This window comes from Gavialis gangeticus, unplaced genomic scaffold (assembly GCF_001723915.1).
Source record: "Gavialis gangeticus isolate Ggan-Ray unplaced genomic scaffold, GavGan_comp1, whole genome shotgun sequence".
Lineage (NCBI taxonomy): Eukaryota > Metazoa > Chordata > Crocodylia > Gavialidae > Gavialis > Gavialis gangeticus.
The window spans coordinates 123,965,594-123,987,791 of record NW_017728992.1 but is presented as its reverse complement, the minus strand read 5'-3'; the positions used below and the strand labels follow the sequence as shown (position 1 = coordinate 123,987,791).

General features: G+C 38.9%; 1 protein-coding gene across 1 annotated transcript in view; it reads right to left on the bottom strand.

The window, feature by feature from the left end:
* Positions 1–22,198, bottom strand: part of CHD7 (chromodomain helicase DNA binding protein 7) — a 193,290-nt gene that overhangs the window by 24,341 nt on the left and 146,751 nt on the right. The window contains exons 7-15 of the mRNA XM_019527714.1: positions 22,000–22,055; positions 19,892–20,006; positions 17,737–17,820; positions 16,450–16,587; positions 16,232–16,353; positions 15,534–15,777; positions 10,269–10,445; positions 6,587–6,730; positions 3,750–4,005 (exon numbers count right to left, since the gene is read on the bottom strand). Of these exons, the coding sequence (XP_019383259.1) occupies positions 3,750–4,005; positions 6,587–6,730; positions 10,269–10,445; positions 15,534–15,777; positions 16,232–16,353; positions 16,450–16,587; positions 17,737–17,820; positions 19,892–20,006; positions 22,000–22,055 (1,336 nt within the window). The remainder of the gene's footprint in view (positions 1–3,749; positions 4,006–6,586; positions 6,731–10,268; positions 10,446–15,533; positions 15,778–16,231; positions 16,354–16,449; positions 16,588–17,736; positions 17,821–19,891; positions 20,007–21,999; positions 22,056–22,198) is intronic.

Sequence of the window (22,198 nt, the reverse complement as noted above, 5' to 3'; positions counted from 1 at the left end):
ATACATATTAAAGTGTATGGCAATTCATGAAGTAGCATAACAAACACAAGCAGGACTAGTAGAATTTGATGCATGCTTAAGTATGATCTGCAAGAAGAACCATTTCTCACTTTTTGTTAACTATGTAGTATTTAGGTAAGGGTGACTACAGGTGTCAACTTCTCCACTGAGTGCATACTCCAAGTATCCAGTGGGTTTCCAGATAGTTTACATATGGCACTCTAGCTAATTCATGGATGGGCAAAATCTGGCCCGCCAATTAACTTCCATGACCATGCCCACCAGTGACACTATCCTGGCACTACCCAGCCTGCACAGCTTCCTGGCAGGGCTGTTTCAGTTGCTGCGGCAGTCACCAAGGTACTGCTCAGCTCCCTTCACCTTCAGTGGCTCCTCCTCCTGGCCTTGCTGCATTGCTCCCAGCAGCAGATAGTGTGGGAAAGCGGTGACAGCAATGAGCATGCATGCCGGGCACCACACACCCAGTTAGGTGGGAGGGACGAGACAGGACAGGGGGATACTGAAGCTGGGTGGCTCCTGCCCCAGTGTGCAGGGCTCCAACTCCTGGCTGTTTTCCACCCCTTCCACCCACCCAGCATAAGCAGTCACCTGCAGGCAGCCAAGTGGGTAGAAGGCAGATGGAGTGGCAGGAAGGCAGCCAGAGCATCACAGCAGGAGGAGGAGCTGCTGTAGGTAGGGGGAGCCAAGCAGTACCTAGGCAGCAGAGAGAGCAGCCCTGCCTGGTAGCTGTGCCAGGGCCGAGGCCAGGGCGCTGCTATCAGCAGGCGTGTGGTGGGTGTAGGCAGGAGCACAGTGCGGGCTGCCCCAGGCAGGAGTGGGTGATACTCAGCCCCACGCAGACTGCGGCAGGAACAGTGGACCACACCTGCACCATGCTGCCCAAGGAAGCTCTGCTGGATGCTCCCCCACTTTCCCCCTCCCTCCACTCCCGGTTGACTCCTGGGACCTATTACATGGGAAGCACCCTCTACATTACGTGCACACCCACCCCCTCCCCACACTCCACCTCCCCAGCACACACAATATGGAAAAAGTAAGACGTTGTTTTGAGCTATTATGCAATTGCCTCTATATACAATCCCCCCCCCCCAATAAATCAGGACATTTTTTTAAAATAAATTAAAATACGTTATAGTAGATGTTTGATTTTTAGTATGATTTTTTTTCCATCTACAATGTTAAAATGATATCTTCTGAAAGATTTTGTGCACAGCCCTTGACAGCTCACCAAAACTTGTTAAGTGGCTCTCCAGCAAAAATAATTGCCCACCCCGAGCTACTCCCACACAGTTTTTCTTTGCTCAATTGTGAAACCCAAATTTCTATTATTGAATGAGCAAAGCAAACATGCAAACCTCAGCATTAATATATCTAAGTTACATATGAACCATTACAGAAAGTCAGCCACACCATAGCAAGTCTCAATGCAAATCCTAGTAACTGGGGAACTTCAAACAATTCAGAATTTGTTCTGGATAACACCTACTTTCATAACAGCCTCTTGTACCTAATGCAACCCCCCTCCCCCCCATATCTTTTACTAATTAAGTCAGTATTCACTACAATCAAGACTTCTTATAGGGAGCAAAAGAGGAGGAAGGCACTGGATGTGTGAACAATCAGTTGGACAACTACATTTTTACTCTCTGCAGTCAAGAATGACTTCCAGACACACAAGAGGTCGCGAAGGAAAAAGCCTTTCCATATGCCCCCACAACACTGCAGCGCAGAGCTACTCCCTGCTGCTAGTTCTCAGAATCAGGGAAGAGGCATGATCTCCAAGTCCTTGAGAATGGTTACTAAGGAAAGCCCAGTGCCCTAGCTCCTAGAAAAACAAAAGATGTTGCTTTGAGACTACACAAAATGTGGCCACTCCCTCCAAGACGAGCAATCAAAACAGTTTCTGCTGAGTACTACCTAGGCGTAGCCAGTCAAGAAGCCATAAGAATAACCATGTGGCATTCACCAAGCATTTTGTACCACATAACCTATCAATCAAAGCACAGTGAAAAGCTTCAAGACTTACAAATGATATTCCACATAATGCAGAATATGTAAAACAAGTTTGGTAAATTGGTATCAAGTAAAAATCACATGCAAAGACTTCTATGAACTCAAAAACTAAATGCCTGCAAAAACTTCTATGAACTCAAAAACTCAAGTGCACAATTTTCATTAAACATTAAATGCTACTGAAGTAAATGCAAGTCTGGGAGAATTTGACCCAATAACCTAGAAACCGATGATACCTGCATTAATGCAATGAAATGCAAAAATATGAAAAAAAAAATCACCAGCTGTTTTCTTTTATAATGCTGAGATCTTGCTAGTGCAAAAACTGTTTTTACAAAGAAATGAGATGCAAAGTTGCTGTGCTGTCATTATAATTCTTTTTGAAGACCTTGCAATGAGCTTATGTCACCATTTTAAGTACAAATAGGTTAATTATTAGAGAATAAAAGCCCAGGAAATTATAAAAGACTCTTTCCTAGAATGACAAATTCCTTTCCTAGTATCAAAATTTATTTTGATATTTCATCTTTAAAAAATGGCAATCATGATTTTTCAAAGTCTGAGGCTTGTTCAATCAGCATTGTCATGAAATTTGAGTCAGGCCAAAGCATCCAAACAAAATTCCTTGGGAGAATTTTTTAATAATATTTTTAAGCATTTGTGGTTCTTCTCATATACCTTCTGTTTTTTAATTTTATAAAGGTCCACATTTTTGGAGAGGCCTAGAAACTTTGATTTGAAAAAATAGTGGATATTCTCTCCTACCGCTACCCGACTCCAAAAGATGAGACTTTAAGAAAACCACCAAATGTCACAAGGCTCATAAAATAAAATGAAGTTACAAGTGTAGACAATGCTGATGCATTATTCCAAAACTCAATATGTTAAATTAAATACCAGCACAAACAGTTCCACATCCTGAACAGGCCGATCTATTTTCTGGTAAGATCATTTATATACTTGCTCAAAGAAAGTCTACAATAAATTCTGAAGTGTTCCTAGCACTAGTGTTGCATATGAAACAATAGAGAAATGGTCCTCAAACTAGGGAGTTACTGTAATACAGCATGTATGATAAACTATGGAAAGAATGTAAACAGGTGGTTAGTAGGCAGGAAACCAGTAGGATGGAACTGGATTTATGAAGTTGGAAAAGAAGGTAAGCTTAAATTTGATCAACATGCATTGTAGTTCAATTAACTGTATTTATCTTTCTTTTCTCAGATGGTATTAAAGGCTATACTGGTCCATCATTTAGCACTTACTATACTTGGTCCTGATCTAGAGAGCAATGCTACACTGAAAGACAAGTAACAAGTATTTTTTTAATTAATTGTTACTGGCTGCCCTGTTAATCTGAAATAAAGAAGTAGGAGCATAAGAAACCATAAAAACCTGATAATACTCTCATTTCTCAGTCTATCAGGACTAGAACTCTTTTGACAAACCTATACAAATGATTTTATGGCGAATACCTTTTTCTAAGCAGCAATCCTAAACTCAGACCCAAGACTTATTTTAAAGAGAAATTTGTCACTATGCTGTCTTTCATAGATTGTGTAAAAAATGTACTATCCTTCCCCATCCATCCACATTGCTTTTATGTGAATTCAATGAAAAGGAGAAGAATCGCAGGATACATACTGAAACCGAATTGTAATATACTGAACTGCCTCATAGTAATTTTGAGAAAGTGGAGAAAAATGCTGACCTACCATTAATAAGATATGGATGATTGCAGCATTTTCTAAGTTCCATCATAGTGTTCAGAAGATTAGGTACATTAGCTTGGCCACCACCCTTGGAAAGAAACGTGAAATTCTTTTCAAGAATAGCACGATAGTATTTCTTCTGAATATTTGTCAGCTCAACTTCAATGATGGTTTCTTCTTTTGGAGCCAGGTTCTTTTCTACATCCTCCTTGAGACGTCTTAACATCATTGGCTTCAAAATTGCTTGGAGTTTTTGCACCTGGAACACACACACGGTTATTTATTGACAGGAATAGCAAAGTTTCAAATATTAAGTTTTTGATTCTCAAAAGAATACTGCACCACCTTCAATTTTAAGGACTAACTGATTGTCATACCCTAATCCTAAAAGAACATGGATCTCTAAAATTCCCTTCTCTCCACAGCTCAAAAGTAGCAGCATTAACATTTCTTAGAGTCAACTAATGATTGAATTTGCCTTGGGTAGCCTAGGGGATACACACTATTAAAGTTTAAAAAAATGAAACAGTACCATATCATTTCTGTTCAGCAGTATTTTTCTCAGGTGAGATTATGTTTCTGATGTTATGAAATAAGTCTCACTTGGATCAAGATTTCCCATGCAGGAATCATCATTTCACATCAGCCATGACAGCTGGGTGAAACAGAAGAAGTAAGTGTGCCTGAAGACAAACTGATAATGTTTCAGGTTTTTTTTTCCTGGGGTTGGAAAGATCCCTTTTCTCATTTCCATTAAAATTCCCCAAAATTGGCCAAATTCTAAGCCTCTGAAAAAAAATCTCAATCTGCACAAACTCACGATGGGTTTGCTGAAGGCTGGTAGTTGAATTCACTTTAGACTGTCTGCAATGTCTTAGCACACAAAACTCAAAGCTTCAGGGCATGGTAACAGTACACACAATCACTCTTCCAGGAGAAACTCTCCTAGGAGTGATTTAACCTTGGTAGTTCCCAGGTTATTTTCCTCATGGAACACCCATTTTTACTCCGAGAGAAAAAGCCTGAACATCTGTATACTTTTGGTTTCGTCTGGGAGAACAGTGACTTTCCCAGAAGAAACTGAATGCCTGTACAAGGCCTAAGATGACCTTGCAATTCCTCTTCTCATTTACTGGGGGCCTCTGTAGAGCAGAGCACTAAAAGTGAGAGTGGGACGACAGTTTTTCCTGTTTTGTCCATTATGTCTAACAAACCAGCATGAAGGCCAACGTTTTTGGCAGGCATGCCACTAATTAGTCTTACACCCTCCTTAAGTGCATCTACATGTGCAATTAATGCAACACAATAAATTCCAGAGCGTTTTGAATCAGAGTAAACTGCTCCCAGGCACAGCATCTACTTGTGCACCCAGCACAGTAGCAATTTGAACTGAGGTAGTGCAGGCCCCTGGTTGGCTGGTCTGACTGGGTGCAATTTACAGCCTTGCTCAGTGTCTACACATGAGTTTTGGTACCGTAAAGTATTCTGCCATAAAATAGTACTGTCTGCGACAATACAATCTTATGGGAGAATTAATTAGTTTATTGTGCCCTAATACTGGTGCCCGTGTAAACTGTGATGCTTTATTGTGGAACTAATTAGTCTACTCTGTACTAAAGCACATATGTAGATGCATCCCAAGTGCCACTCTGATCCCCTTCTCTTCCCAATCTGCTGCTGTGCTTTCTGCCCTGTGCTTCCTGCCTGATGTGTTGCTCTACTTTCTGCTTCCTGCCCTACTTACCTACCACTGTGCTATCTATCCCATCCCCAGTCTGCCGCATGCCACACACACAGGCTGTCTGTGCCACAGGCTGATCACTCCTGCTACAGATTTAAAGAAGTAAGGTTCATGGCAAGGGGGAGACAAGGGGGAGATTAAATCACTAGTTCATATTCCCCTTGATTATTTGTAGTAGAACCCAGGAGTCACGTTTAAACATTCCTTTGCTATCTAATAACAGCTAGGGAATCCATTGGTGAAGTGATGTTTCTTGTTCCCCTCTAGTGGTTTTTCCATGCAGAAGAAACTAAGTTTAACTGATATGGGACTATGTTGTGTATCCAAAGGTTACAACTCTGATGCGATTAAGATAGAAATTATTATTTCCAGTGACATAATTTTTTTTTCAGTTTCTTCTTTCTTAAAACTTAAGGTACTTAAAGCTATGTTACAAGGAAAAAAATACAGGTCAAAGTCAAGCACTCAACTGTTAAATGCTTTGAAGAAAAACTGAGATCAGATCCCATGGAATGAAACAGTACATAATAATATGATTAAGACTATCATATGTAGATATACACAAATAGATCATGTTAAGGTGGCATTCATAACACCTTGTTTCTGGCATTGCCTAACTTTTGAGTACTTGATTAAGCCATCGTAGCATGATTTTAATAGGACAGCACTGAAGAAATAATTTCTGAATAAAGAACAGAAAGAATTTTCTCCTTATTGGGTTATATTACTTCTTAAAATGGGTCAAATAGATTCCTGCCCCCAATGGAGCCAACAGCAAAACTTTAATTTGTATCAAGGGAAGCAACTGTCCTCTCTCCTGTTAGAAGCACTCAAGGTACAGTGTCAACTGAAAACCTAGTCAGTCTAAACAAATAAGTGAAAAAGTCAAAAGCATTTTCCCATACTACATTTGTACTGATCCCTGTGCCAATTGTTTGTACAATCTCTTTATATATAAAACAAGCTTTTTTTTAATCTCTACTTTTCCACTTCTAAACACACTAAGAATTACTTGCAGGAAATAAAATTCAGACTTGGTAGCATGGTTAAATTGACATTCTCCCTAAACAGGGAAAGAAGAGTGTGCATGAGTAATTACCTGTTCTTCAGTTTTTAGATCACCAAACTCTTGCATGAATGTCGTTTCTGAAGGGAAGCGAGCTGGTTCCAAGAAATGAAGTAAGCTAAACAGCTCTTCTACAGTGTTCTGTAATGGGGTACCAGTAAGCAGCACCTTGTGTTCCTGCAAGAATAAAACAGTCGCCTAGAAATAAAATCTACGAAGGTTCATCTTCAAAGCATGTCTCTGCTTGTTATGCTTTTCTCAAGAGTTGTTTCAGTAAATTCTGCAACTGCCTCTTCATGGCTCATCAGAAAATTTTTATGACATTCAACACTGTGGCCTTCCTCCCATAGCACACTGGGATATGACTCCAAATCCTTACTGTCAACTTATTACCAGAGTCCGCTGACCAACCAGCCTGCTGCCACTCGGAATTTGCCCCCACTATACATTTGCCTCCCCAAATCGGATGGACTTTTAGACGAGACAAACGCAACAGGAATTAACACCTCCACTTTCCCCACCCTCCTGAGTACACAATAGAAGTTCTTTGATATGCTGCATGTAGACTGATTTACTTTTTCTCTAGGAACAGACATAATTGCTGCATGTAGCAGGAGCAGCCCCCTGCCTCCACTCCAGCTCCTCAGGATGACCTCCTCCTCATCTATCTGCTTTGCCTTGATAGAACTGTATTTTATATCTGGAAGCTGTTCCCCAAAGTCCCTGAGTATCCACTGGCTCCCAATTTGGCCTAGCCTTCCGTGCTGTGCTCGACTGTTTGGTGTCTGCCTTGTGGCCACGGATCCCAAAAACCCACTACCCCCAGCTCTGTGCCCCACTGGCACCTGCTCCTCTGACTGATCAGGCCCTACTGGTCCTGTCAGTGCCTTCAGGCAGCAACTTACCCTAGTGCTTTAATTGTGGCCCTCCTAGCTCAAACTGACCTAAAGAATCTAATTGTTTGTGGCCTCCAGCCACCCACACTACTATTATGCCCATGACTTGCAATTGTCACTCCAAATTCATTTCTTTGGGCCCTCTGGTCCTGTTTATCAGGCCCACCCCCAGGCACAACGGCTGGCAAAGCTCAACTTATTTCCCTGGACCCTGACCCTACCTGGATTTGCTTCACTGGACCCATCTGTCAGACCACCAGGCCCTTGACCTTCTTGGCCTTACTCTGTCTCTGGGCCCCTGGACCTGTTCTGCATTCATCCTGTTTCAAGCTAAAGCCCCTCAACCCAGGCTTTAACCCTCTCAGTCTCCACCTGCCTCTCGGCCCCTCGCCCTGACTTGGCTGCAGCCCCTCCCGGACTCCAGCTTCACCAGACAGCCCAAAGCAGAGACAGCTGAAGTCTATCTCTAGCCCTCAGCCCTCTTGAGTCCCTGGCTAGGCTAGGCTGCTATCACAAAATACCCCACCAGGAGCCTCCCATGGCCGCCATCCTCCCCGACAGCCACAATTCAGTCCTCTGCTCAAAGTTAAACACAAAACACAAACAGTAACCCACCAGGCTCTCACAATCTTATACCCCAACCTAAACCCACTAGTCTCTGCCTGTTGCAAAATCACTCTAGGTTCCAGCTTCTCTGCAGCTAGTCCTGCAGGCAAGAGCTCCTTCTCTTCAGAGTAAGGCCTGACTGCCTGGTCTGACTCATGGCTGAGCTTTTATTTCCCTGACCACCTCCTACTTCTAGTCATATGCCCCCCCCACTCAGCTCCTTACCGAGTCTAGGTACCTTTCCTTTAGCTCAGTAAGCTGCCTGCTCCTCTCTGCTGCAGCTTACACAGCTCAGTTGCTTACTTAGCTAGCCTAAGCTCAGTTGCCCCCATCAGAATGCAGCCCTAGACTGCTGTTCTCCCCTCTCAAAGTAGCAGGGCCTTTGGCTCCTGTTAAACTGCCCCAAAGCAATCCTATAACAGAATTTTATTTTTCATTTTAAAAGTAACACATTCTGCATTATTGCTGTAGTCCTAGAAAGGGCAGTTAAAAAAAAAAAGGGAGCAGGTTTGTTAAGTCTCAAGACCTACTGGGTAAACACTTGTTTGTATACAGATCCCTATTGCTGTTGAAAAAGGGGGGGGGGGGTGCACGCGCATGTGTGAGAGAGACTTTGTCACATCTTCCTTCCTTTTTCATTGTCCAAACCCTGGCAGTACTACCTCCTGGTTTCAGTTAATATATATATGAAACCAGGAGGTAGTACTGCCAGGGTTTGGACAATGAAAAAGGAAGATGTGGCAAAGTGGCTGACATATACACTACAGCGTATGGGAAAAGTTAAGGTGGAAACAAGTACAGAAAGAAGTAGGGTGGAGCACTAGGAATAAATTTAAAAGTTATGTATTGCTTAAGCAATACAAGGCAACCAATTTTTTTTAACCGATTTTATTTAGGTTTTGTGAATTAATGGGAAAGACCGTACTTATTTGTTTGTCACATTAATACCAAGAAGCCCATCTAAGCTGAGGACCTAGTGCAGAGGTTCCTAACCCCCAGGCCACAGCCTGGTACTGGGCCGCAAAGGGTTGGCTGCCGGGCCAGAAGTCCGCAAGTGACCGGCATGCTGTGGACTGGCAGGAAACCCTTTTAGTATAAAAAAAGGGATTGGCTGCCATTCCGCAGTATGCTGGGTCACTTCCGGTCTGCAGTATGCTGGTCCACAATTTGTCAGCCTGCAGTTTGGTGGTCTGCGGTCACTTCCGGTCCGCAGTCTAAAAAGGTTGGAAACTACTGCCTTAGTGAGTCAGGAACTGAACAAAAAAAGAGAGGCCTGCCCCAAAAATATTAGTTTAAATAGATAACACAGTCAGAAAGAGAAATAAAGTGCCATTATCCTCACATTATAAATGGGAAATGAAAACACAGAGATATAATAAGCAACTTGACCAAGGTCAAACAGGAATTTTGTACTAGAGCAGAAGTTGAAACAAGATGCCCCAAATCCCACTCAACTGCCACAACTGTAAGCCCATCCTTCCTCTGCTAACTGTTATCTAATAAATAACGTCTTTACAAAACAGTTTAAAATATACATTGATTAAGTTTCATGTCCCCTGGGAGGAAGGTCAAAAGTGACCTACAAGGAAAAAATGAAAATAAAAAAACTGGTTTGTGCACATTTATTTTTTAATGTAAAAAACATACAAAATGTAAAAATTACTTCCGTTTCTTGTTGGAAGACAATGTTCAATTCTGGAGTCTAATCTACTCATTCCTCTTATGTTTTATGGAATCCATCAGCCAAAGTAGAAGATAAAACTGTATTTTTATGGTTAAAAAACAAAAAAAGATCCCCCAAATAAGCCCCCCACATACCATAAATATATGGCATCTAGCTTGACCATGTTCTCTAGCTTATATGCATTTAAAAACAAACAACTGTCAATGTTTAAATAGTGCAAAGGAGTTAAAAAAAATAATATCAAATGAAAGCAAAGTTGGGAAACAAAGGCAAATATTTCTCTGGATTCTATCTTTGAAGGAAAGATTTGTTTTCAAGATTTAAGGAGGGAATCAGAGAAGTACTCAGCACTTCAACATTCCCAGTTTAGAGATGTGTCCATATGACTATCCTTTAAAAAGAGTTCTCATAAAATTCTCTTAACAGAGCGAGCTGATTTACTGGAAAAAAGGAAAAGAATTAAATATTTTGAAGATGGTACAGACCAGGACAATTGTAAGTATAGGAAAACCAAAAAACACCCACTGACCAGGTCCATCATCTTGAGTCCTTCCAAGAGCTTGCAATTTCTGTTCTTTAGTCTGTGAGCTTCATCAATTACCACACAACGCCACGGAATGTTTCGCAGCTCGGGGCAGTCAGTCAAAATCATTTCAAATGTAGTGATGATGGCATGAAACTTGTAGGACCCCTTTATCACACGACCCTAAGTGAACAGCAGTTATTATAGTGGGAAACCTTACCAATGAACAAAGAAGGTAAAAGTTCAGTTTCCTCAAACTCGTTATATATTTCAAAAAGTACAAAGGTATGTGTAATGAGCATAACTATTTAAAATTAATCCAGTCCTTGATGTTGGCAATATGACAGAGGAATGCAAACGCTGTCTATAGCTTTATACTGGCTGGTATACTTATTTATTTTTGCCCAAGAAAGGACCAGGGTCAGTGCATGACTGTAGGATCTGTGCATAGTATTTACAAACCTATTACTACACAAATATTTTAGTAGAACATTTCTTGTTACTGTAAATCCCACTGTAGATATACACAAACTTCATATATGCACATTAAGATCGGCGGGGGCAGGGGGGATTGTACAGATTCATGTTCCCACACAAAAACAAAGGCTGAAACAACCACTATTCCCTCCCAATTCAAAGCCAATATTTCTTTGAAGAGGAAGGAGGAAGGACTGGTTATGGTATCCACACTATGTTATCAAAGAACCACAGTTACTGTACAGTATGTAACTGAGATCAGTTTTCAATTTTGAGTCAGCTGGATCCCATGGTAGGTGACTGGTATATATAATTCTTCCTTGGTTGGTGGGAATGAGGCAGCTTCAGATAAAATGAATGACATCAGACACAGCTGCCACGTCAAGGACATCACTTAACAGATATCAATGGTTTGCAGCATGATACTACTGCCTTTAAGGATCTAAAATACTAAGACATTCCTGAAGCAGACCAAAGATGCTGTATATCAAGCCTCCCCTCATCTTTGGACTAAGTAGCTCACCATTTTTCAGAACACCTGGATGTGCAGCTGTGGTTCAGTCCACTTAGAAATTCTGTGATAAAATGGAGCGGCCTTTTGACAAGCCAACAGCCTAACGTCTTGTCCAAGTAATAGAGTTTAACTCTGGAACGTAACTTCTTCTGTAGCATCAATATGCCAGTGGAAGGAGACCAATATGTTAACCAACTGATTTATGCTTAGCTCTGACTACTTCACAGCTTCACATAGGGCTCGACTGCCAGCAGTTATATAGGGATAGCCAGCCAAAAGGGCTCAGAACTTGCACTAGGGTAATGACCATTAAAAAAAGTAAAATAAAATACTTGTTTTATGGGTAAGTTGTTGTACTGATTAATCCAACAGTGACTCAAATAAGCTCTATGAGCCAGGAAAGGATAATGTTGAGAATCTTCAATATAGCTGAGTCTAATAGATGGGCAAATATGCAGGAAGCCCTTGAGAAATGTTAATTCTATCAGATTTGTGAAGTTTAAGCACAGCTGTGTTAGAGGGCATGACAAGTCAAATATTGCTGTAATGTGGATTTGGGAAGAACTAAATGCCAATCCAGCTTGTTCTAAGTACAGCCTGTAGCTGACGTTCTGTGGTACTACAGCCTCACCTAGGTTCAGATTATACTGACTTTCTTATATATAGCATGATTTTTATTTGGATTTGATTTTCCTAATACATTGTTTCCTTCTTTGTGTAAGGATTGTGCAAATGCTAAAATCAATGCGCTGAACTAGGAGATTCTATGGATCTGAATAGAAAAAACTGGCTATGGACTATCACTTATGTCCACATTGCGAGATGAATGGAAGATAAAAAATGGACACACAAAATGGCGCGCACAGTCTGTCAGCCCAAAATTGCTTCCACTAGTAAGCAGCTATAAAGATCACCTTTGTCTTGTCAGATCTGACCTTGGGTGACCCTGTAGATAATCACTTAGAAATGGGTAAGATGAGCAATTAGCAGGCCTGGTACCTATTTTAGCAGAAGAAATCTGATAAGGCACTGTCTTGGGAACAGAAGCTCAACTGCTGGATGACATCCTGTGTTCTGTCAGATCCAGCAAACATTCTCCCATTGCTGAAATACTGGCTGAACGACTGACATCTGCAACAACTGCTTAAGGTTGTTACCATGTGCCTCCCTATGAAATTTGTCATCAGAAGATGCAGGGACAATGGGGTTAAATCCTGTGGTGATGACTCATGGACTGTAAGCACAGAAGAAATGACAGAGTACTTCCTTGCTTGTTGATGTAGAGCACCGAGAATATGTCATTTGCCAAGGCCTGCATTACCCAGAGAAGAAAGGAAAACATATAGACTCAAACACATGACTCCAAGCTTTAGCATATTTATAAAGATCATCCTGAAACAAGGTGCCATGCATCCACAGATGGGACAGGTAGGCACCATAATCTGTCCCTGAGGCATTTCTGTTGAGGAGGAAGAGTAAGATGTTCTTTCAAATAAGGCCAGCTGCCTTGTCCTTAGAAGCATTTTAACATGTCCTTCTTTGTTGCACCAAGCTTTGTCAGAGAATCAAACAATTTATGAAAGGCAACCATGATCCTGGCAACTCTAACAGCTTTTCATTTAAAAGTTCTCCAGTACTGGTACTAGTGATACTGAAGCTTCCTCAAATAGGTGATAAAGACAAAATAATTCCTGTGTTGGAAAAGGTTATTATTCCTGGGTAAACAGAGCAGATCTGCTCTGAGTTCTGGATCTTCTTCCTCTCGTGGTTTCTAGGCAGAGACATGACCTCTTGCTTGAGTATAGAGTGAACTCCTAAAGGCTTGTGATGGGAGAATCCAGCCGGCCCAACAGGGAAAAGTATTATGCCGTAGGCTTCTGGCTACCTTGTTATGGAGCAGACCAGTGCCATTCCTGCAACAAAGCTACGCAGGAGTCTAGAAGGAAGCTGCCAGGTTTTTTAATGAGTTGACCACAAAACTCTAAGAAGCATTTCTACTCAAAAGGTGGTGAAAAGGTATGTCCCAGGAGTGAGGAGGAAGAGCAGACCTTTCTTTGACTTTTCTTTTGAAATATGGTGCTACAGATGAACTGATACCATTCTGAAGGTTTCATGAAGAGTTTGGTGAAATTTAGCCAAAGGTGAGAAAAGCAAGTTGGACATATGCCATGTTCCATTTCATTTTCATGGGCAATATTGGGGAACGGAGGGCAAACTGTAGCTATGTCACTTTTATGCCACTCTTTTGGGAGCATGAGGTGGCAAAAGGCACCTGTACAGTGCTAAGAGGAAAAGATAATTAAAAACAATCAAGTCTTGCATGCATGAAGTTCATGCACACTACTGTGGGATCACACAGACACATTTGAATGACCACCGTTATTACAGTTATTTGGTACCAAGCATTTTTTTCTTTTTAAACCTGAAATATAATTCTGAAAACTGAAAATCACATTAGTTCATTCAGAGTCATTCTTGAAAAGGATCACTCCAATTGCCCCTCACTTCCTGTTTAATATAGACCACAGTACTTTTCTTTATTCCCATTTGAAATAGGGCTTTCTTTGAAGAAAACATCCCACCTAGATCATGGAAGTTTCTAGTGATAGAGAATCCATCACAATCCTTGCCAAGTCATTTCAATGGTTAACTACTTTAATGATTAAATATTTGCACATTAGTTCTGGACTGAAGTTATTTAGCCTCAGTTTCCAGGCATTAGATATTTACCTATCAAACTGAAGAACCCCTATTACCACACATTCCTTTTTTCATATAGGTAATTTTAGACCAATTGAGTTCTCTCAATCTCCTTTTTCATTAGCGAAATAGATGATGCCCCTTAAGCGTCTTAAACTATCTTTGTTCCTAGATGTATGAGCTTACATTCAACTGCACTGCAAGAGTTGTCATTTGCATGTTCCATTTTTATCAAGTGATCCAACTTGGGCTGTATCTGTGAAATGTCCTCTTCATTGTTTATCATCAGCCCAATCTTTGTGTCCTCAGCACACTTTATCAGCAATGACTGCATGTTTTCTTCCATGTCACTGATAAACATGTTAGGTAGCCTAGGGCCAACTGATGCCTTCCAGAACCTGCACTGGAAATGTACTTCTCAATGACTATTCCTCATTTACAATTACATTTGGACTGATTAGTTACAATACTTTTAATCCATTCCATTTTTTCCCCATATTTGCTTTTTAGAATTCCAGGTTATTAATCAGTGTCATGTGGTACAAAAACAAAGTCAAATGACTTATGAAAAGTTTGTAACATCAACAATATATCCTTAGTCCACCTGAGTTGAAATATCATCAGAAAAAGAAATCAAGCTAATTTGACCAGATAATTTCCATAAAAATCACGGTGATTGGCATTAACTATAAACTGGCATCCAATTATTCAGAAAACAAGTATAATAATTCTAATATCCTTGTAATATCTTAAAACTGTCTTGCAAACACCGTTAACCTCTATAGATTCTGCACTCAAGACTTGCTAGCTCACTGGCTATTAAACCAAACAAACTATCTTCTGGGAAATGTAGTCTCACTCAATTTGCTGTAATAATGGAATGAATATGGACAGATTTGTCAAAAATTAAGAGGGCAGTGACTGAACTATGCTATCTCCAGCATGCTTCAGCATACAGAAAGATGAACCAGATTTTCAGAATTAGTACTTCAGTGCACTCTGAGTAACTACAGCATTATGTTCTAAATATATTGCTTTGCTGCTTCCCGTGTAAAAAAATTCTCAAATATTTTTATTTCTAGCATGAACTATTCACCTATCCACATTTTGCTGCATGTACTAGAATTACCAAGATCATAGTCATGCACTGATTCCAAGAGAAGTCACACAATTCACAAAAGTTAATCATGAAATTGACAAACTATATTTTGGAAAGTTATGAAATATGATCTATTGCTAGAGCTGTGTAAAATGCATAGCAGTTTATGTTTAGATACAATTAAAAAAGCCTCCCCATTGAGCTGCTCTTTCCCAGTTCTCTGTAAAGAGTGCAAACCTTGTGCCAGTTACTGAAATAGTTACATGGTCCCTCTTCATTTTCAGACAATTCCAGGTTATTACCACTCTAAAAAGAGAGCACCCTTGTCATATAACATAGGTATTCGCCACTGGCTGGAATCTACTTTCTACCAGCAGAAAGAGTCTAATTAATTATCATAATACATAGAACCCTGTACAATACAATGTTGTTACTTTATCCTAGATTACAACTTAAAAAAAAAAACAAAGCCAGATTTTACCTGTGGATCTTTGAAGTACATTTCATACAACTGAATGGTCCGCCGGCTGGCTTGACTCCCATGATACACAACCACATTCAACTCTGTCCAGGTGCGGAACTCCCTTTCCCAGTTGGGAATTGTTGACAATGGTGCAATAACCAAGAAAGGACCATGGATTCCTTTCAAATATATCTCATAGAGAAATGTAATGGATTGGATAGTTTTTCCCAACCCCATTTCATCTGCTAAAATGCAGTTTCGTCTGAAAATAATAATAAAATGCCTTATGGTTCTATTCCAAACGTGGGAACTACAGAACAAAGGTATCTAATACAGTTAAAATCTGCAAGATTTTAGATTACTAAACCAGCATGGATTTATGCTAGAAAGAAATCATACCGTCTCAAAATTATGGTCAACTAGTATCATCTACGGATGCATAAGAAGCATTCTAGATGCATGTTTTATTTCTCTGTAAACTTCTCTCTCAAGGCTATTATTATGAGTAAATTATATAAATAAATATGAGTCAAATAAAGTATTAAGTGAAAATAATATAAATAAAGCCAGTGTTTTATTGTTGTACATAATTTAAGCAAGATAAATAAAAAGACTTTAAACAATTTTTAAAATCTCATTGTAACGTATGAACATTAAATTTAAATGATAAAATCTATTCTAAAGCAGCACTTCTCCAATAAAATTAATTTACGTACGTGTTGTACCAATTGAAAAGAAGCCAGTTTACTCCCTCCAACTGGTATTCCCTGAGTTTGTTATTGTTTTTATACTCCCTGGAACTCTCCGATTTCTTCCAGTCATCAGCAGGAGGTCGCTCCTGTTTCAAATACAGAAAATCCCATTAGTGGTTTCTGAAAAACCACATTACTTTGCTATTTTCAAATAAAATCTTCTGTACAGAGCCAATTCTTACCACACGCTCCATTTCTGGCTCCCTAGACATCAGTTTCTCAAATTCTTCGATCTTAGCCTGGTCTATGTCTTGCTTTAGCTCCCAAGTGCTGTCTTCATAAGGAAGTGAACACCACTTCACCAGATAATGAGTCACAGGCTTTGTTTCAATTAACAGTTAAGAAAGAAGATTTTATTAATTAAAAACAAGAAAATATCCAAGTTTAAAAGGAAAGCTGTAGTACTGAACAATACATATTTTAGACACAAATTTGTAAGACTTAACATTTAAAAAGAAATGTGATAAGCAATAGCAGCTCCTATCTCAGCAATTAACGATGTAAAATTTTAATGAAGGAGATGAAAGTTCACCATCAAGACAAACAGTAAAGTGAAATTTTAGGCCACCAAAATTTTAGAATAAAAATCAAGCTTCCTTTACAGGTATGAAAGTTCCCAACATTTACCACACATTTATGTATTAAGATGTATTCTTACAGTCAGTGTGTGATCAGAAACTTCCCAGCAGTCAACCCACTATCATTAAAATAGTAGCTGTCAATAGGAAACACCATCATTCACAGATGCAGCAAAACTGAAACAGCAATAGATGCTATTAAAAGCCTTTAATTCTCCTCAAAAACAGAATGGCTCAGCAGAATTTGCTCAGAACACAACCATGTAAGTGATCTTGCTCGGGGAAGAGGTCATAACAAGCAAGGGGCAGACAACTGAAATACTCATACAATGACAATAAGATAGGATTAACAAAGTGCCCATTTCTTTTGGACAGGGTGAATTAGAAGGTGGGATCATCATGTCTAAATAATCATTACACAAAGTCTGTAACTTCAAATTTCCTTAAATCTAGCTTCTCTAATTGAACTTGAATTATTAACATAAAGAAGTTAGTTACTGCATTATGTTAAAGGGGGGAGCAAAACTTTCTTGTATGTAAGAAAAAACTTCTCTTTTGTAAATTCCTTTTTTTTTTTAAACTTGCTATTTTCATTTAGAGGGTTATCATATGAAAATAGCCATGTTGCATAAAATATGGATACATTTAGATTAACAAACATACAGATGGCAAGAGCTTAGGAAAAATATTGTGTATTCTGAATACTAAAAAGCAGATGACCCCTAAAATCTTAGATCCAGGAATTTAGACCATGTGTATATACGGTTTCTTGTCATAATATTCTCCATCAACACTTTCAACTAGGTTAAAACACAACATTGCCAACAAAATCACTAATATTTAGAAAGACAGATAGCTAAAGACTGAAGATGCACTTATAGTTTCCTTTACCTCTCCATTATCATCTGTGCTATGTGAAATGTCCATGATTCGATCAACTTCCACATAATCTGGATTAAAAAGCTCGTCATCAATCTATTAAAGAACAGCCAATGAAAAAAGGAGAAAAAGCAATCTTTTTATTAGCACTTCTTTTGAGCAGAAAATATATTTTTCACTAGGCAATAATATTTTGGGTCATAATGACAAAATTTATATTTGGCAAACTTCAACATGTTAATTGAAATGCTACAATTCAGCAAGATCATTCCCCGTGAGGAAATCAGACTTCTCAGACTTTGTTAACTGGGCCTCTTAATTACTGTGTGAAACCTTTTACTGTGAGAGAATGTTTAAGAATATTTTAAATGAAGTGTGAAATTACAATTCACTAATGAGCAATCGAAAGGGCTTGTGGCATGCAATGCATTTAGCATTCTTGAAAACTACAGCTTGCAATAAAGAAATTAGAGCCATGTACACTAAGTGCCATTAGATTATCATAACTACAGTTGTCTGACTGCTTTATTAACAAGATTCAGAGATTATTATTCCAAAAAGGGAATCAAACCAAAAATCTCCCCTCTTCACTCATTCTAAAGTTCACAATTTGGTGGAAGTCCCTCTTCCATTCACTAAATTGTACTTGCTGGTATGCGTGCAAAATAGTTAAAAATTATAGAGCAATACATGAAAAGCTATTTGAGTGACTGTGGATAGTGGAGACGGAGGGCAAAAAAATAGATCACTAATAATGTGTATGAATATTTGACTAGTTAAAAAACAACCCCCCACCCCACCCCCACACATAAAAAACCCCCCAAAACCCTGCAGTCATCTGTTAAGCAGACATGACAGGATGATTCACTTAAAAACAAGAACAAAAAGAAGTGGCCTAGTCAATGAAGAATAGTTTCATAGATAAGATGCATAAAAGTGTATGCATTATATTAGTAATATACTATATTAGCCAAATTTCAATTTAGTATTTCAAAAAGCTTGATAAGTTACACGGGTTCTTTTTTGGTTTTACTATTCACTTAATCCAATTGCTCCTTAGTTATTAGAATTTCCTGATGCAATTTATTCTTTACAGCTATCTTCCAACTTTCTTTTCTTATCCCAAAAGAAACTTGAGATGTTTTGACCTAGAGTTCATAGATGTTCATACATACTCTTTACCTTTAAAATTGTAGAATTTTGGTAAGTTTTACACAAAGATCCTCATTTACTTATTTGGTCAGAATAATAATAATGATTTTTTTATGGAAGCTTCCTATTTGCTACAGGCCTTGCTTAACTCGAATTACTATAATAAATAAAATGCATAAACCAGAGTATGTCACTAACCGGTTTTGGCCTAAAATAACTAAATTTTTCTGAAAGATAAGCTTTCACAGAGATAGGTAAAAGTCAGGAAAATCTAACCCTTTTATTGGCTGCACCCCAACTGCACTAGGGCTTGTGTCTAAGTGAAATTAAATTGAGGATCAAAAGCTCAGAATCCCTAGTGGGCAGTAGTCCATATCAGTAAAATGCTATGCATTTTTCTGGCATAATTGGCTGCTCAGGGGAGAGATCCGATACAGAATCTGAAGAGGACTTGCACTCAGCCCTAGATACAGTGGTCTTTTCAAGTCACTACAGATAGCTAAAAGTAGGGCTCTCAAGTTCAGGCTTGCATTATATTCAAAATTCTAAACTCTAGGCATGAACACAAACTGGTAACTTTAGAAACAAAAGCCATAAATTTATAAGGAAACCACACCATTTTTTATTATGCAGAGTTTTTGTGCTCTCTCCTTTGGGTACTTTAAATAGTGATTCGTCCCATTTTCACATTGAGAAGTCCACATTAAATTGTGAGACGTCCCTTACAACAACCAAGCAACAGGAAGACAAAGAAACGTCCTGTTTACGAAAGTGAGCAATTAACCATTTAGCAGTAAGTAAGAACCAGCAGGAAAGAATAAACTGAGAAGCTGATTTACTTTGTATAACTGAACTTGAAAGCCTCTAAATTTAACCCATGAACATTTTTACGCTGGGATGAAAGCTCATTTTATATCAACCAGATGTTCAAAATCTTGTGCATGTATAAGATTTAAGCATTTATCAGAATATCCCTTTAAAAAAAATCTACAGATCTCATCTAAATCAATCATACCTCTGAAAGGAACTTATTCTGGCCCTGCTTTGCCTTAAACCGCTTAATCTTTTGCTGAATTCTCTTGTCTTTGTCTAGGTCTTCCACAGATGCCCACTGACAATGAAGATAAGAGCTAAAAGATGGAATATAGAAAAGCTTGTTCAAAACAATACATGTCCACATGTTTTTATTGCATGCATTTCAGCTTTCCCACCACTACCCCTGAAATCTTCACAAATTGATTCATATGTTTCTTCCTTTCTCAAAAATAATAATCTACAATTCCCTGTAAAGTAATACAAATAGTTTTTAAAAATCTTCACTGGAAAGAGTGCTATATAAATATTAAGCATAGATTTAATGCTACTATATATATGGCAATTTTCTTAGCACTGTATTATCTGGAATCTGAGCTACTACCTTTTTCATTAAATGAAATGTTAATGAATTACCTTTACTGACAGCAAAGGCACTTACCAGCTCATAATACTGCTGGTCAGAAAAAGAAATCAATATAACCCATATATACATACCACACATATAGTCCGAGTCAGAGTTGTGAACACAGTTTTTATTGGGAGCATTCTGAATGCTTCAAAACACATTGCATAAACTTCACTATTTTACATTCAAAAGTAGAACTGAATTTAAATTCATTGATGGTATCTAAAAATACCCTTAAATCCATCACTTTCTACACTGCATATTTCCAGTGTAACTAATTAGAAGCCCTGTGCAAGTCAATTAACCCTAACTATATGGCAACATTAGTTATACTTTGGGGATATTCAACAGTTCATAGTTTAAGCCTATCACATTTTTTAAAGATTTAATATTCTGTTGCCATAAACCTACAGTTAAGTTGTTTTTATTTTTAGGTTTGATTTTTTTTTTTTTTAATAAAAAGGTCCTCATGATATTGCAGTTACTAGTAAGCAACTTAGAAGCTTTTATCACACACAGTTAAAGTAAAAATTACAAGTTAAATTAAACAAAATAAAGAGGATTCAAGCTATCAGCATGATATAAAATCAACATGATATAAAAAGCACAAAACAAGCTGCATGTGTACATGGAAGTCAAATACTCTGAAATTAATTATAATGTGAAACAGTTCTTAAATGAATTTTACCCTTTTAATTTAATAGGTTTCCCCAATTCTTTGTCTCTTCTCTAAAAAGGTATATCCGCTGACAGTTTTTCCACGGTGTATACAGATTCAGCACACCAGTGGTTCTCAAGCTTTTTAGAATCAGGGCACCCCTCCATTGCTCGTTTAAATATGGTGATACCTTGGGTTGAAAGCCATTGTCAGAGCTACCCCAGCAATTCTCAAAGGAGTGACGCCACCTCCAGGTACAACTGCCTGCCGCACTGCCAGACTGGGAAGGCCTGCGGCACGTGCGTGCTCTCCTACCTCACTAGGATTCTTTGATTAGCTGAAAGCAGGCAGAAGAACAAGCTTGTGCTGCAGCCCTTACTGGTCCAGTCCTGTACATGATCTCCTGGCAAGAGGCACATGGGACATGTGATCTGTCCTACGTGCCTCTGTTTCCAGGAGAAGCATCTGTGGGGAAGGAAGGGTAGGGGCACAGGGCCTGGAAGGGCTCCAGCCCAAGCCAGTTCGCCTACCTGCTTTAGGTTTATCGGAGAATTCTAGTGCAGAAGTGTTTGCCCATACCACAGCCCTGCATGCAGGGCAGTTTTTTCTGGCTTCTGTGGCAGTGGAAACAAACACCTGGACTGCTCACAGCATCCCAGTGGGAATCACCGTAGTACACTATAGCTCAGGGCCCAAGTGGCATTACAATGTTTCTGTTGCCCACACTGGAGCTGCAAAATGTAACTGCCAGCAAGACTGCTGAAAACAATTAATTTCGGAGTCAAATAAAACCTTTTGTTGAACACTCACCTTGTTTTTAAAAGGAATATTAGAAATAACTTAGTTTGATGAGCAAAACTTATATTTATTCTCTGTTGTCTACTATTTAGCTGCTTTTTTGTCATAGGCATTAATAATTCTTAAAGCAGGATGATAACGTTATGTCATATTCAAACTACATTTGTTAACAAGTATTTAGAACATATAGACACACGTTTAAAGAAAAAAGTTATAGCTTACTTACAAGTTTTTGTACTTTACATAAAATTCCTCTAGCTCTACCTCCTCTCCGTTCTCCATCTGCAATAAAATCAATTTTAAACTGTGTATATAACTATAATTTGTAGCAATTAAAATCATTTCAAGCTAAAACACAGAAGGTTTCCCCAAAGCAGCACCGATTAAGAAGAGTGAGAATGTGTGCGTTTGGGGGGGGGGGGGGG